The following is a 17,007-nucleotide window of genomic DNA, read 5'->3' as shown; positions in this document are numbered from 1 at the left end:
TGTGTACGCCAGCAATACGCTAAGCATTCGTTGGAATACGTTACTTGTAAGTTAACGAAGCGTTCGATATAAGTTACTAATACGTTATGTATACGTCCAACTCGTTATGAATACGCTAAGTAAAAAAAATCAAAGTTCAGCGTATGCCGACGATTTAGAGAAATTTGGATACGTCGGGTATACGCTGTCTAAAACGCCAAGGTGTGACAGCGCCTTTAAAAGGAGACAAGGTAACATGTCTTTATGAACAGATGGTCTTTATGGACAGGTTCATGCACTACTTGCAATGAAAATATCAGAATTTTTGCTTCATCACAAATTTTCAATTATTCAAAAATATACATAAAATTTATCCCCCTCCAATTTTTCTTTTGCCTATAAAAGCACATTGCATTTGAAGGAAATTGTACATGTATTTTGCAAAAATTATATCACATTCCAGGAAAATAGGAATCCAAGCTCTTTCCATGAAAAATATTTCCCCTAACTGAATAGCTCTATTTTGAGTTCACACTCAAATCTGAACACATCAGAATAAAATATCCCTGAATGACTTCTGAGATTATAATCAACATGCGATCTCTAACAGCTGGAGGTGGAAAATATGACTCACACATGTATGTTCTTGACTCAAAGTGTTATTTCACATCATTTCAGATCAACACAACTGAATAATTTGGGGATTAATTTGCTGATTCACAACCTTGTATTGCAAATAGTGCAAGCTTAAAAAATCTAAAGAAACAAGATCAAAGTCAAAATTGAGGAATATGTATCAATATGTATCAATATATCAATGTATCAATATTCTCACTGGTCTATCAAAACATCAGTTTTCCTTGAATAACTATAAAAATGAAAAGAGTAATGTTAGAGTTGACTTACCGTCAAACTGAAAATAACTTCCTTCCACTTTTTATTCCCAAATAATCTCTTCTTCAGGGCTTTAACAGCATCTTTGGCACTGTAAGAAACAAGAATACTACATGTAGCTTGATTTTCATCACTTTTTTTCTGACAATTCTCTGTTGTCTATTCTCTGCTCAAGTCTCCTCCTAATGGCAAAGCATACTGATTTTTATTGAAGCTCTTTCAGTTCAGTTCAGTTTGGTTCATTTTTACTATGTAACGTCAATCGAAAGACAGTAAATCATTAATTATAATACAATGCATCACCATTATGTTATATAATTGAACGTTCGGATTGGAGACAATAAGATTAGGATATGAAGAGCTTGTAGTTTATAGTGTCCATATCAATAAAATAATAAGTAACAGTCTACTTGTTTAATATCAATGTTACAAGAAAAGAAAGAGAAAGCTCTAGAGAGAAAAAAATATTTCCTAAAAACCCGAGAAAAAGAAGGAGATAAAAAGAAAAAAAAACAAAGCAAACGGAGGTGGACTGACAATAGATAATTAAGAGGAAGACTAGGGAGCAGATGAATTGTCATTTAGATATTTGTTTAAGATAAAAATTTTCAATTTACTTTTAAAAGTATACATAGAACTGCAATCTTTAAAGTCGGTTAGTAGATCATTCCAAAATAATGGACCTGTGACAACAATTGTTTTATGTGAAAAAGCTGTACGAGTACTCTTTCTTGACTCTCCTCATTCAAGGAGACAAAAAATACAATGGACAATAGATCACATGAACCTTGGCTCCTGAAAATATTTGGATAAAGACAGAGGGAATAGTGTCAGACCTGCCAACCTCTGGGAATGAAAAATTGTATTCTGTGATAAAAAAGTGTATTTTTCCCCAAAAAGTGTATTTCATATTAATGTGTGACGCACTCGCTCTTTGCAACATTCAAGCTTCATGCAAGCTAAAATGCACACTACTCTTGCAGATGGAAAAAAAACATTTAAACATTCAGGAGTATATATCTCACCCTGGTTTAAAAAAAATGATTGGAAAAAAAAGTTACCTGCAATTACACGTACATTGATCTAATAACCATAGGCTATTTGTGTAAGTTTTATGAAATAGAGACATATAGAGATGACTTTTCTCAATAAATTACGATTTTTTTCACAAAAACATATCTTTTAAAGGGAAAATGTACTGCCATATTTGGTTGCAAAAACATACAAAATACGTCAAAAACGTACTGGTTGGCAGGTCTGTAGTGTGCGACTGTGCACTCATTTTTATCCAAATCCATCCTGACAAAAGGATGATTAATCAATTAAAATACATGTACATATCATCTACATGTAGAAGCATAATGTAAAAAATTTCATCAAAATCAGAAGCAAAATAGGATTTCCAGAAAATGGCCACTGAAGTATGGATCCATACAAAATAACAGTGTTGAAAATGGTATAGGGACACATATTTGGTTTTGACAGATTTTTAAAGCACAGGTTCGCTCATGCTTTTTTCTCCTGTGATTCAGCTTATAACACTTTAAAGGTCAAGTCCACGTCAGAAAAATGTTGATTTTAATCAATAGAGAAAAATCAGACAAGCACAATGCTGAAGATTTCATCAAAATCGGATGTAAAATAAGAAAGTTATAACATTTCAAAGTTTCGCTTATTTTTAACGAAATAGTTATATGAACGAGCCAGTTACATCCCAATGAGAGAGTTGATGATGTCACTCACTCACTATTTCTTTTGTTTTTTATTGTTTGAATTATACAATATTTCAATTTTTACGAATTTGACGATTAGGACCTCCTTGCCTGAAGCACATAATGTTAAAATAATGGAATTCCACGTGTTCAGGGAGGAATGAAACTTCATTTCACATGACAATGACAAGAAAATCAAAATATTTCATATTTCAAACAATAAAAAACAAAAGAAATAGTGAGTGAATGACTTCATCGACACTCTCATTTGGATGTACATGTAACTGGCTTGTTCATATGACTGTTTTTGTGAAATGAAGCGAAATTTTGAAATGTCATAACTTTCTTATTTTACATCCGATTTTGATGAAATTTTCAGTGTTATGCTTGTTGAATTTTTCTCTTTTTATTCAAATCAACTTTTTGTTGGGGTGGACTTGTCCTTTAAAATCAAATCCTATAGAAGTAAACACCAGTATATCTGATAAAAATATTGATGAAGTATCTGATAGAACATCAGTTACCAAAAACATTTTTTTTTTCAATTCTCAGAAAAGAAGTCAGATTACCTCATTAAAGGTCAAGTCCACCTCAGAAAAATGTTGATTTGAATAAATAGAGAAAAATCAGGCAAGCACAATGCTGAAAATTTCATCAAAATCGGATGTAAAATAAGAAAGTTAGGACATTTTAAAGTTTTGCTTATTTTTAACAAAATAGTTACATGTATATGAACGAGCCAGTTACATCCAAATGAGTGAGTCGATGATGTCACTCACTCACTATTTCTTTTGTTTTTTGTTTGAATTATACAATATTTCAATTTTTATGAATTTGATGATTAGGACCTCCTTGCCTGAAGCACAAAATGTTAAAATAATGGAATTCCACGTGTTCGGAGAGGAATGAAACTTCATTTCACATGACAATGACGAGAAAATCAAACTATTTCATAAATCATATAATAAAATACAAAAAGAAATAGTGAGTGAGTGATGTCATCAGTTCCCTCATTTGCATACCGACCGAGATGTGCATATAACTGTTTTGTAAAATGAAGCGAAACTTTAAAATGTCATAACTTTCTTATTTTACATCCAATTTTGATGAAATTTTCAGTGTTATGCTTGTTGAATTTTTCTCTTTTTATTCAAATCAAGTTTTTGCTGGGGTGGACTTGTCCTATAAGCATTCCACACTGATACTCCCTTCCACACCAAAAGATGATACAACGTTAATGTATAGGGGACCATTTGACATTAGTTACCAGGCAGAATTGCTACAAAAGTTTAAATAAATGTATCGTAAGTTACCATGATGAAACATCAGTTACCAATATTAATACTCCATCAATATTTCTAACTTACATGATACCCCTTTCATAAACCTATCCTCCAATTAGCCGCCTAAGAGTAATGCGGATAATTCAATAAAAATTGCGTTCATAAACTCCGAAAATAATCCGCATTATTTTTACGAGCGCCCGTCCTGAAAAAGGAGGATAATCGACATCGTCATGGTAACCGCACACACCCCCTCCGATGCGGTTGCGTTGGAAAAGGGTGACCTTGTGACCACTCCATGGCAATTATCCGCATTACTTTCGAAATGCGTTCATACATGTAAAGTCAAAATCTGGTCCCGATGCTGCTATTATGCGGATAATAGCAGCATCAAAATAATGCGGATAACTCTGGTCCTCCTCCGATTTTACGACCAAATTATGCTGCTATTAGCCGCATAATTGGGTTTATGAAAGGGGTATTACCTGTACATGTATCACACCTAAGTGCAGATTATGCATGGTTAATAATTTATGTCACATATCCAGGATTACATAATAACTTTAATCAGAAGTATACTGTACAGATAGGCAAACAGTCAAATAGGCATATTGCTTCAAATAATTCATGGCCATAGCTGTACACTGAATGCATGTAATATTGATTGCTCTTAATTTTGGGAGATACCAAATAAATTTCCCTTTGAAGACCAAAAATGTCCTCATCAAGACACATAGGACATAATCATAATCATAGGAAATATGTGGTATTTCCCTCGAGTCCAAGAGAATATTATGCAGAAAAATACAAATTTATGCCATAAATTCATTTACCTCTCTGCTATGGCTGCTGTTTGATTTAATACTCAATCGACTATTTTTTCTTGTGGAATCAGCCTGTAACATCTTTGATGTTACACGACCAATAAAACCATGGCCCAAAAAACATTCACGCCACTTCTACACATATATTTCATTTTTTCTCTATGTGAACTGAACAAAGTAATTCATGATAGAATTTCACATCATGAAATTATGACCCCCCCTTCCCTTTTTTTTGTTTACATCTACATGTACAGCTGTATAAATCTGTTTTTATATGCACAAAAATTCAGTTCCATTTGATTTCTTCAAACATTATAATGGACACGTGTAACATTTTGCAGGAAACGTCAAATACATAGGGCTGAATAAGATTACATTTAATATTTGATATTAGCCAGATATATAAAATGAAAACAAAAAAACATATGCCGATATAATCATTACCAATTGTCAATTAATTTTCATATCATGTCCAAGTCTTTATATTTCTTTTAAATGTTTAAAACATTTGATTTTGAATGCTTTTTATCATGTTAACAGGCAGTCACGGACAAACGGTGGGGAGGGGGAATTTTATTTGTTAAATAGTTTACTTACCCTTCTTCTGTTTCATTGATGATATCAGTTATCTCCATGATAAGCCCCCAGTCTTCTGATGCCTGGCTTTCATTGGTCGCCCTCTCTACACAAATCAACACAAAATAAAATGATAATTCAGACTTACGAATTTCATCACTCAATAGTCAATATAATACATGTACTGCATATTGTATCATACTGGCACAAGTTAATTTTTCATCAATCTTCAAATGTCACATTTCCCTGGCAAGATTTATAGGAATACTTGAAAAGACTTTTGTTAGATAAACTGTGCACTTAGATCACACTAATCATTTTTTTAACCGTGTGGCATATAACTTCCTCTTTATTAGATATGGAAATGTAAAGTTTAATGGCCACTTGATATCTACAGTACTACTGTACACATATTTCCTAGCAAGGATGGCTGTTTTACCCCCATGGCACACACAAGATTAGAAACAGCAATTTCACAATTAAAAGATAAACCCCAGTTTTGGTAACGATCTCAAAATGACTTTTGACAAAATCTAATATAATGACCAAGTGTCTGTTTGTATGAATAAAAAACATGTGCTAAAGGATTCTGGAAGAAATTGTGTAATTGCTGAGAAATAAGCAAAATAAGCGTGGATTTGTTCACTTCCGTTGGGTCTTTATTCCAGCAATATTAATACACTGTCCCACGTGTGCCTATCTGTGTTGGTGATCTTCAGTGTGAACATTTTTCAGCGTAGATTTCAAGATTTCACAAAGTTCAGTTTATGTATTAAACTATACCAGATCTAGATCCTCGATTATATTCTGACAATTAAGCCTGGTTTTACAGACTTTCTCATGAAATCAGTGTTTACTGCAACTACTGGCATTTCTCTTTATGAAGGCAATCATTTTTCAGATTTCACATATTTCTGAATCATTTTCATTAATACCTGTGTGAATAGTGAATACAGGCTTTTGATGTCTGAATTTTGTTAAGAACAGTGATTTTGGTCAAAATTAGGCCTACATGTAAATAGCCAAAATAGCTGATGATCAAATTCAGGCTTTAATTTTAATCAATTTTTAATTTATTTTTGTTTGGCAATCAGTTATACTAGTAATTGACATCATATACATGTACATACTGAACTAAATATTCTTCATTCCTCATATTTTTAGCCCCTTTTTTTCTTAGTTATTATTTTTTCCTGTAATGTGATTTACACTTTACTAGTTTGATATCAAAGAACAATGAGAGAAAATAATAACAACATCAACCTACAACAAACAAACAAGTACCACTGATGAAACACATCATAAGCAAAACTGTACATGTAGGGGGAGTTCTCCAAACATATAATTCTAATAAAAACATAAAACAACATTTTCAGAATCCTGAACTAGCAAATCAATGATGTGGAGCTCATCCGGCATCTCGCAACACAATTTAACGCAATTGTAATTTCAGCCCAGTTGACACTGTACTGTAGTGAATTATATTGGTGACATAAAATGAGGATATATACATGTAATTGAAATTAATGAAGAAAAGACATAGAAGAAGATTTTTTGTGATCTATGAATAATTTTCATATGAATTACGGTAAGTATTAATTATTATCTAGTCAAAGTTTCTTAACTCTGTGTAGAACCTTGGTGAATGTAATGTTGCTCTCAGATGGAACAACAAATAAGTAAGCAAGTTTTGTGAGTTTTTAAAATATATGAATAAATAGCAGATTCAATGAGTTTCAAAATTCTATGTTTAAATCTTGTATCACCACCTCGAGCTATTATATAAAGCAAACAAAACTGAAATTGAAATAACACCTGCAGCACTATAACTTCGTAATAAATTGAAATGATTGTCAAATAATAACAGCATTGACTTGATGATTAATTACTTTTATGATAATTTCAGATAAAAATACACAGAAACCTAGTAAAACATATCAAAGTTGCAAAACAGGATTAAGATATAAACAGAATTTATTGAAATTCTCTTCATGGGCATATACACATTTTTTTATTTGCTCATCCGGCCCGAAAGGCAAGATGAGCTTATGCCGTGGCGTGGCGTCCGTCGTCTGTCCACAATTTCAAAATGCTACTACAAATGTACTTCGCCATTTCAAGTCCGATTTCAATTCTATTTGCTTTATGATAGCACTAGGTGGGGCATTCAAAACTTCTACACAGAATTTTGAAATTCATTAAATATGCTAATTTATGCGCATTTTTCAAAATTCACAAAAAAGGCTACTTCTTCTTAATTTGTTGACCGATTTTGATATTTTTGCTTTCATCTGGTAGAACTTCATGAGGTACACCAAACTTCTACACAGAATTTTGAAATTTTGACCAGAACAATTTTTATGCTAATTTATGCAAAATTAATTTATGCATATTTTTAAAAATTCATATAAAGGGCAAGTCCAAGAAAAGGTCACCCTAGAAGGCAAAATTTCATCTTTAATTTAAGAAGTTATTTTTGGTGGGGTAAGAAAGCCCACATGTTGAATTTTAAAATTTCATTAAGAAAAATTTGATAATATGCATATTTATGCTAATTTGGGGCACCTAATTTGCATAATTGGTAAAATGGGCGTTACGTATGGGACAATTATAAAAACTCAAAGAAAATAAAAACAAAACTTGTGAGATTTAGTCATAGGTGGGAAATGGACCCCATAACATCTTATTACTTTTGGGGGAAAAAAAGTGATGTCATCTAATTAATTATGCAAATTAGGTCTTGTCCAAGGACGGAATGTCCCATACGTAACATCTTGAGCCTTTTGAGGAAGTTTTTTTAAGTTATTTCTCATAATACAATACTTGTATTGTTGCATCTCTGGGAAGTTTTAATTTATAAAGTATGAAAATGTTATACCCCAAAAGTTTCAAAAATAGAGTTTACTTTTTAATTAAAAGTTAATTTAAAAATTGTTACGTATGGGACATTTACACACAATGTCAATGGGGAGATTTGTGTACAAAGTGAATGGAGAAAAACAAATTTCAAGAGTGCTCTAAAAAGTGATTATTTACCTTTTCTTTAGTTTTTAAAGACTGATTTGTTATGAATACTGATTAATGAAAACAATTGAAGCGAAAAAATTGTGAAAATGGAAAATATGAATAAAATAAAAAACAATAGAAATACATAAGAAATTCATGAAACCATGAAAACAAGGAAAAAATGTGGAAATGGCTAATTTCCTTTTCAGTCATATCAAATATATTTCAATAGAACATTTTAAAAGACAGAAACTCTTTTGTTATTTCCATATTTTAAATTATTTCAATTTTTTTTAATTATGGGGGAAATTGTGTACATTCTCTATGGGGACAAAATGTCCCGTACGTAACTGTCCCATACGTAACATGTAATTAATTTGTTTAATTAGAGTCTGTAATTAGAGGGATTTGGCTTATGACATGAAACTTGCCTAAGATATACTAGAGTATTGTGACTTCTATCACACTGAGTTACAAGTTGTCAAATGAAATACTTTCAGAGAATTCTCAACTTGTAAAAATTGTTTTAAAAATTGTCTTTTTTCTGCGTCCCATATGTAACGGCCCATCTTTTCTCCCTAAAAGGTCAAGGTCGAGGTCATATGCCACCATTTTTTCCATGATTATTCTTCTTCTCCTAGATGTCTACCATCATGAGGGTATTCAAACTAATCAAAGTCAATTAACACTATTTTTCAGGTCATTGAAGCCTCTGAAATGTCCCATACGTAACGCGCGCGAATTCTTGGACTTGCCCTAAAATGCTTCTTCTTTATTTGTTGACCGATTTTGAATTTTTTGCTTCCATCTGGTAGAGCTACATGAGGTTCACCAATCTTGTACGCAGAATTTTGACCAGAACAATTTTTATGCTAATTTATGCGAAATTAATTTATGCATATTTTTAAAAATTCACATAAAATGCTTATACTTCTTCATTTGTTGACCGAATTTGATTTTTTTCTTCCATCTGGTAGAGCTTCATGAGGTTCATCAATCTTGTACGCAGAATTTTGAAATTTTGACTAGAACAATTTTTATGCTAATTTATTAATATTTTTAAAATTTCACATAAAATGCTTTTTCTTCTTTAATTGTTGACCGATTTTTACTTTTTTTCTTCTTCCATCTTGTAGAACTTTATGAGGTTCACCAAACTTCGACACAGATTTTTGAAATTTTCAGTAGAAAATTACTTATGCTAATTTATGCAAAATTTATTCAGAAATCACAGAAAATGCATCTTCTTCTTTATTTGTTGACAGATTTTGATTTTTTTTCTCCCATCCGGTAGAACTTCATGAGGCACACCAAGCTTCTACACAGAATTTTGAAAATTTTCAGTAGAAAATTATTTATGCTAATTTATGCAAAATGTATTCATAAATCACCAACATGTGTATTTTTTAATTCCCAGGGCTTTTTCAAAGTGTAAACTTTTTTTATGATACACACTGTATAACTTTAATATTTTGAGATTTTTATACTTTTATACCTTTCAAATATTGGCTTATAAAATATTATTTGATATAAATGTTTATTAGGAACATTTGGAAGGTTTATTGGTCATTCACTTAGTTGTTCACATATATTACTTAATATTACTGTTTTCTATATTATTGAACACTCTTCAATTGTCATTCAAACAATGCTAATTGCTATTAAACATATACACAGTGATATATCTTTTAGCAACCAAATCTATTGATTTATTGATTGATTGATTGATGTTACATAAACCAATACTTTTGCGAAAATAATATATTGACTGCAAGTAAAGCTGTTATTATTTACATGCTGTAATAATACTCTAAACTAACTGGGTACTGATGTGATTTCTTGTTTCTTTCTTTTCTGCATTGCAGAGTTGTTTTTATTCTTATGGAATGGAATCCTCATATAACCGTTGTGTTCAAGTTGGAAATTAAATTCCACTCACAACCCATCATGTCATGTCCTCGTGTTCTGGTGGTTACTTTCCTGACAGAGCTGAAAAAGAGTTTGGCTTTGGAAAACTGCACATGGCTCCATGGTAATAAAAATGGCTCTCAATTTTTCTCTCTGAATGACCCCCCCCCCCCCCAGTATTTTTCACCCTTACATTACATGTAATGTAGAATGTTTAATTCAATTACTTGACCTGAACATTTTGTTTTACAATAATACAGTACCAGTATACATCAGTAGACCTGCTTTATTAATGATTTTTTGTTGCACAATACATTTTCCATAGACTTCCAACATATATACCGGTACATGTATATACGTTTCTACTCATTTATTATGAAATATTGAGCATGCACTCGGGCCTGGCATGGCCTGACAATCATTTGATTAAAAAATAGCAAATAAAATATTAAGGACCTCCCTCATCACTGTCAAAATGTCTCCTTGTTTTTTTTTAAGTAGTAAAATAGCAAACAGTAAGTACTAAGGCCTTCATCACTGGCACTGCTCTCGAAAAACCCGGATGATCAACACGGTATTTTTAGCGGTACTCTTTTTTTTTACTTGGCCTTAACTTAGTTAATGTGCTTGGAACATATTAACCAGCTACAGCCTATATATAGGAGCTATAGGATCTATGACATCATTTTATTTTATAGACAAAGTTCATTAATGTGCACCCCGTAAGACACAGAGGCGCAGCATCGCCATCCCCATCAATCATCAACACGGACGGTGACAATATGACTGTGCAGTGGGTGGATGAAGCACCCCCGTCCATTCTCATCACACACACACACTGCACTATGGCTGCCTGCAAAGCCGATGTCAACAATAAATCCAAGCAAGGAGTAGGCCTAGTAAACTTTATAATTACCTATTCTTTGACCAACCGGCGAGGTGAACGGGTTCGATCGCATGAATGACATGATGTTGTATGTATCTTCATTTAAAGATAAAAAATGGTCAACAAAGCTTGTCTTCAGACACAGTTAAAACTTAAGTAAATTGTGTGATATCCACAGCTAGCTGGCGAATGAGCTAACTTAACTGAAGTTGTCGTCTACTTTGTTATGTTGCGAGCAGTGATTATGATTAATATGCCATAAATAGATAGGAAGCTAGACGTTCGTTGCGAGCTGCGCCACCGCTACGTTTTGTTAGAGGCATTATTATAATTCATCATTTTCCCCCTTTCTCCTCTCCTTCCCTTCCCTTCAGTCATCTCCCCCCCCCCGCTTTTTCCCCTCTTTTTTGTGTTTCGGCACCCCTGGATTGATCCGTCTAAACGCGCATCAAGCATCATCAACATCAATATATAGGCTACCATCCCCTCATCATCATCATCATCATCACTCACCACATCAAGCATTATCAACATCAATAAATATCACCGTTATCACCGCATCAAGCATCATCAACATCAATATAGGCTACCATCCCCTCATCTTCTTCTTCATCATCATCACCGTTATCATAATCAACAACATCAGACACACTAGAGTACGGGGGGTAGGGGGCAGTCTGCTCACCCCCCCCCCCTGCGACGAGTCAGAACCCATGCAAAGGACGTATCCCTGCCCCCCCCCCCTTACGAGCTTATTGAAGACTTTTTTTTGCTTGTCAATTTTTTTCTGGTACGAAATCCTATATTTGTGGTTGAGGCACTATTATTTAATCCATCCCCCCCCCCGCTTTTAATTGTGTGCTTAGGCACCCCTGGATTGATTCGCCTAAACTGAACACAAGCATAGGCGGTGGAAGCGGGAGAGGGGGCGGGTTGGGGGACGATAATTTATTGTTGATAACCTTTATCAACCTTTATCAGCCAAAAATTTCCCGGTCATATCATGATGGTATGAACAGGCGTAATGGTTTAATAAGGTGACGATTTTGAGAGGGCCAGATATTGAGTATCGGGCAGAATTTATCTTTAAAGGTCAAGTCCACCCCCAGCAAAGTGTTGATTTGAATCATTAGAGATAATTCAAACTAGCATAATGCTGAAAATTTCATGAGAATCGGATGCAAAATAAGAAAGTTATGAGTTTTAAATAAACTGAAACATGAATTTCCTCACCATATTCTACTATCACTATACTTTACTCTCATATCATCCTACCTCAGCTATGGTATTTTAGCCTGGGGCAACGGGGCAAAATTCCTGCTTGATAGGATTTTATTACTCCAGAAACGTGCAATCAGAAATATTAACTGTGTTGGCTACCTATCTCATACATTTCCATTATTTCTAAAAAAACAAACTACTTCGTATTTTTTATCTTTATACCTATAACTTAAAGGGGAATCCAGCCTTGGCCATAAAATGTTATGTTGGGAAGGAGAAAAATAAATTAAACAGAATGGTGAAAGTTTGAAAGAAATCGGACAAGCAATGAGAAAGTTATAGCTGCTTTAAAATTGAGATCACTAATACTATGTAGATTTCAAATTGGCAACTGTGTAAGTAAATTATGACAAGGGGCAAGGACAACTTTCCCATAGGCCATGTACTTTATTATCAGGGATTTGTGGTTTTCTCCTAAGTACCCATTCCCCTGGGGCAGTAATCTAAATATAATCCAGGTAGTATATTGTAGTATGTCCTCATGAAAGAAAAATATAATTTCAAATAAAACTTTTGGGAAAAATGACTTTTTAGCCATAATATGTATTGGAGTACATGGAAGAGTAGTCCTTGCCTTACATCACTATGACATCCCACATGCGGCCAATTTGAAGTCTCCATTGGTATAGTGATTACCAATATTTACAACTTTTAAAAATTCATAACTTTCTTGTTGTTTGTCCAATATTGTTCAAACTTTCACCTATCAACTTGTCTGATTTTTCTTTTCCTTATAAAAACAAGTTTTTATTTGGGTTGGATTCCCCTTTAAGAATCTTTATGTATCAGTTAAATGCCAATGATATACCTTCTGTAATTGCCTCCCTCAGTTTTTCAAAAAATAGCAGTCACATGGATATCCTACTCGGCAAAGTAAACTGTTTCATTTTCCTCGTGTAAGAAATTCATTTGCCAAAAGGAATATCACTTTTACAGGTCCAAAATTTTGGAATGCCCTCCATAATGAACTATTATATATGTCTTTCGACGAAAGCTGAAACACCATCTTCTCAAGGACTATACTTAGTACGAACACAGTTGAGTATCTTTTTATTAGTAGCCTCATTCCATTTGCTCTACTGGTTTATACCAAATTGATTTTTTTATGTCTTATTTTTTCATTGCTCCTTTATCATCGTTGCACGTGGGTTGTCTTAATCCTTGGAAGATGTCCCTTCCTCTCATTGCTCCCTGATGCCATAAATTTTTCCATTTCCCACTCTTAGCATTGATTATTTCCATTCTCCTACAGGCTCGAATTCAATTTGTTGCTTTCTACTCTTATTTCTTCCTACTCATCATTCATGTATTTGTGTATCCCAAGGTTTTGTTTACTTTTCGTTTGCCCTTTTATTTACCCCTCTCTTGTCGTATTGATATTTTACGGGACTCTCGCTGCATATTCCTTGGAGCCTTTGACCAACAAGCTCTGCTTTTATCTTTGGCTCCCCATATCTTCACCTCACATTTTCTTTCTCTGTCATTATACTACAACCATTTACAAGAATGCATTATAGTACCTTTTTTCTATTATATTAAGTACACTTTTCATATTTTACGATATTTATTTATGCTTACCTATAATAATTTGTATTGTATAATATTATTGTTTGTCTTGTATAATATTATTGTTTGTACTGAGTTGTTGACTTTGTTGAAAATGTGGTATGTTTAATATGAATAAACCCTTGAACCTTGAACATTTTGAAGCTTCGCTTATTTTTCACAAAACAGTTATATGCATAGGCGGATCCAGGGGGGCAGAGGGGCCCGCCCCCACCCCCCCCCCCCCTATTGGCGGAGCAAAAAAAGGGGGGAAAGAAAAAAGAGAAAAACAAGGGAAGAGAGAGGAGAAAAAAGAAGGGGAAACATAAATTGAAGAAGACGAGTGAATAAAATAAGATGAGGGGAAGACTTGGAAAATAAAGAAAATCTTTCATGTCACTATATCAAAATTTCGCTCACGCTTCGTGCTCGCATTACCTTTTAGGTGATTTAAATGTTCAAAATGGAGTTTAAATATCAAGTTTGGAAGTCAATATAAAAAACACATTTTTCATTTCGGAAATCGAACTTTCATTATTTTGTGTGATTTACAAATTGATTTTTTTTTAAATGTCAGTTTTCTGGTCTGAATATTGACATTTACTGCTCGCGCTACGCGCTCGCAAATTTTGATTTATTAGGTGCCTATTATTTTCGTGTATTCAATAAAGTTTTCAAAATATCCCTTTTTCAGGTCTGATAGTCAAAACGTATCAGCTAGCGCTGCACGCTCGCATTTTGATTGACGAGTTATGTATGTCTCAATATTGATTATACAACAAACTGCTTAAAATCCACTTTTCATGACAGATTATAAAAAAAATTAGGCTTGCAATTTGCGCTCGCATTAATGGTTAATAATATGTTAACTGATGCATCCTAGTTATAATTACAAAAAGTGCTTGAAATGTCCAGTTTTCAGGCCATCATATCATCAGATTTCGCGCCCTCATTAGGCATTAAAGAATAAGATATTAATTAAAAGGAAAAGTCCACCCCAACAAAAACTTTATTTGAATAAAAAGAGAAAAATTCAACAAGCATAACACTGAAAATTTCATCAAAATCGGATGTAAAATAAGAAAGTTATGGCATTTTAAAGTTTCGCTTATTTTCAACAAAATAGTTATATGAACGAGCCAGTTACATCCAAATGAGAGAGTTGATTACATCACTCACTCACTATTTCTTTTGTATTTTATTATATGAAATATGAAATATTGTTATTTTCTCATCATTGTCATGTGAAATGAAGTTTCATTCCTCCCTGAACACGTGGAATTCCATTATTTTAACATTTTGTGCTTCAGGCAAGGAGGTCCTAATCGTCAAATTCGTAAAAATTGAAATATTGTATAATTCAAACAATAAAAAACAAAAGAAATAGTGAGTGAGTGACATCATCGACTCTCTCATTTGGATGTAACTGGCTCGTTCATATAACTATTTTGTTGAAAATAAGCGAAACTTTGAAATGTCATAACTTTCTTATTTTACATCCGATTTTGATGAAATTTTCAGCATTGTGCTTGTCTGATTTTTCTCTATTGATTCAAATCAACATTTTTCTGAGGTGGACTTGACCTTTAATAATCGAATTGTCCCTTTTGTTTCATCTCACGCTTAGCAAGAGGAATAGGAAGACAGTCTTCAGTCTAATATGATAACATGTCCTAAGGATGTGCCGGTCCTATGTCAAAACTCATAGTAATAATAATTATGAAAAATATCAGCTCTTTATTAAGGTTGATCTATATCCACCTCACAATTTACCTACAAAGTGCTTGAAATATAGAGCTGAAATTGGCTCCTTTTTCAGATCGGATTATAAAATAGTTTAAGCTTGCGCTTCGCGCTCGCTTTGATTTTCACCATAAAAGATGTATTTAGAATGCCCATTTTCTAGGTCTAAAATGAAACGCGCGCCCATGTTTATTCGATACTCAACTTATTCTCTATTTCAATCATTATTCAGTTTCAAATCACAATATCAAATAATTTCTGCTCGCGCTTTGTGCTCGCATTATAAATGTAGAAAGATCCCCTATCATTCATTCTTTTCATGATTTACAAAACATAAATGGAATGTACCGTTTTTAGGTCTACGTTAAATCTCGATTTTTTTTCCACTCTTGTTCACGATTAGAAAAATTTATATTCTTTATGTAGAAATGTAAAAAATGTTCAGCTCGCGCTTCGCGCTCGCATTATTTGATTGTTGAAATATGTAACGTCTTCATGGCTAAGTGGCAGTCCTTAACAGGTACCTTTTCGATCAGTTCAAAACGCATATGAAATTTTTCTGCTCGCGCTTTGTGTTCACATTATTAATGTAAGAAAGAACCCCAATTACTCATATTTTTCATGATTTACAAAACATGAATAAACGGTCTCGTTAAGTAAGTCTAAATCTCGAAATTTTCTGCTCGCGCTTCGCGCTCGCATCAATTGTTCAGTTATATACCTATTCTGTTTAAGTTACAAAAAGTGCTTAAAATTTCCATTCTTTGGATAAAAATGTCAAAAAATTTCAGTTCGCGCTCCCATTATTTGATTTTTGAAATAATAACGTCTTCATTGCTAACTGCATGCAGTCTTTAACAGGTACCTTTTCCATCATTTCATTAAAAAAAAAAAAATACTAATTCTACATGTTCAGGGAGGAATTAATCGTTGTTTAACGGAAAAATGGGCAGAAAATTAGAATATTTCATATTTTACATAATGAAATATAAAAGAAACAGTGATAGTGGATGGTTTCATCAGTCTCCTCCTTTGCAAACTGAATAGGATGTGCATATATTTTGTGAAACTTAAGCGAAACTTAAAGGGTAATCCAACCAAAATAAAAACTTGTTTTTAGAAGAAAAAGAAAAATCAGACAAGTTGATAGGTGAAAATTTGAACAATATTGGACAAACAACACGAAAGTTATGAATTTTTAAAAGTTGTAAATATTGGTAATCACTATACTCGTGGAGACTTCAAATTGGCCGCATATGGGATGTCATTGTGATGTAAGGCAAGGACTACTCTTTCATGTACTCCACTACATATTATGGCTAAAATGTCATTTTTCCCAAAAGTTTTATTTCAAATTATATTTTTATTTC

General features: G+C 33.1%; 1 protein-coding gene across 5 annotated transcripts in view; it reads right to left on the bottom strand.

The window, feature by feature from the left end:
* The window catches only part of LOC121422847 (TOM1-like protein 2), a 29,389-nt gene extending 18,101 nt beyond the window's left edge, over positions 1-11,288 (bottom strand). For all 5 annotated transcript variants that reach the window (XM_041618062.1, XM_041618063.1, XM_041618064.1 and 2 more), the window contains exons 1-3: positions 11,099-11,288; positions 5,290-5,374; positions 886-964 (exon numbers count right to left, since the gene is read on the bottom strand). In XM_041618062.1, coding sequence (XP_041473996.1) covers positions 886-964; positions 5,290-5,374; positions 11,099-11,150 — 216 coding nt within the window. In that variant the 5' untranslated portion in view covers positions 11,151-11,288. The remainder of the gene's footprint in view (positions 1-885; positions 965-5,289; positions 5,375-11,098) is intronic.
* Positions 11,289-17,007: the final 5,719 nt, after the last annotated feature.

The sequence above is a fragment of the Lytechinus variegatus genome, chromosome 10 (assembly GCF_018143015.1).
Source record: "Lytechinus variegatus isolate NC3 chromosome 10, Lvar_3.0, whole genome shotgun sequence".
Lineage (NCBI taxonomy): Eukaryota > Metazoa > Echinodermata > Echinoidea > Temnopleuroida > Toxopneustidae > Lytechinus > Lytechinus variegatus.
This window is presented reverse-complemented; position numbering and strand designations above follow the sequence as displayed.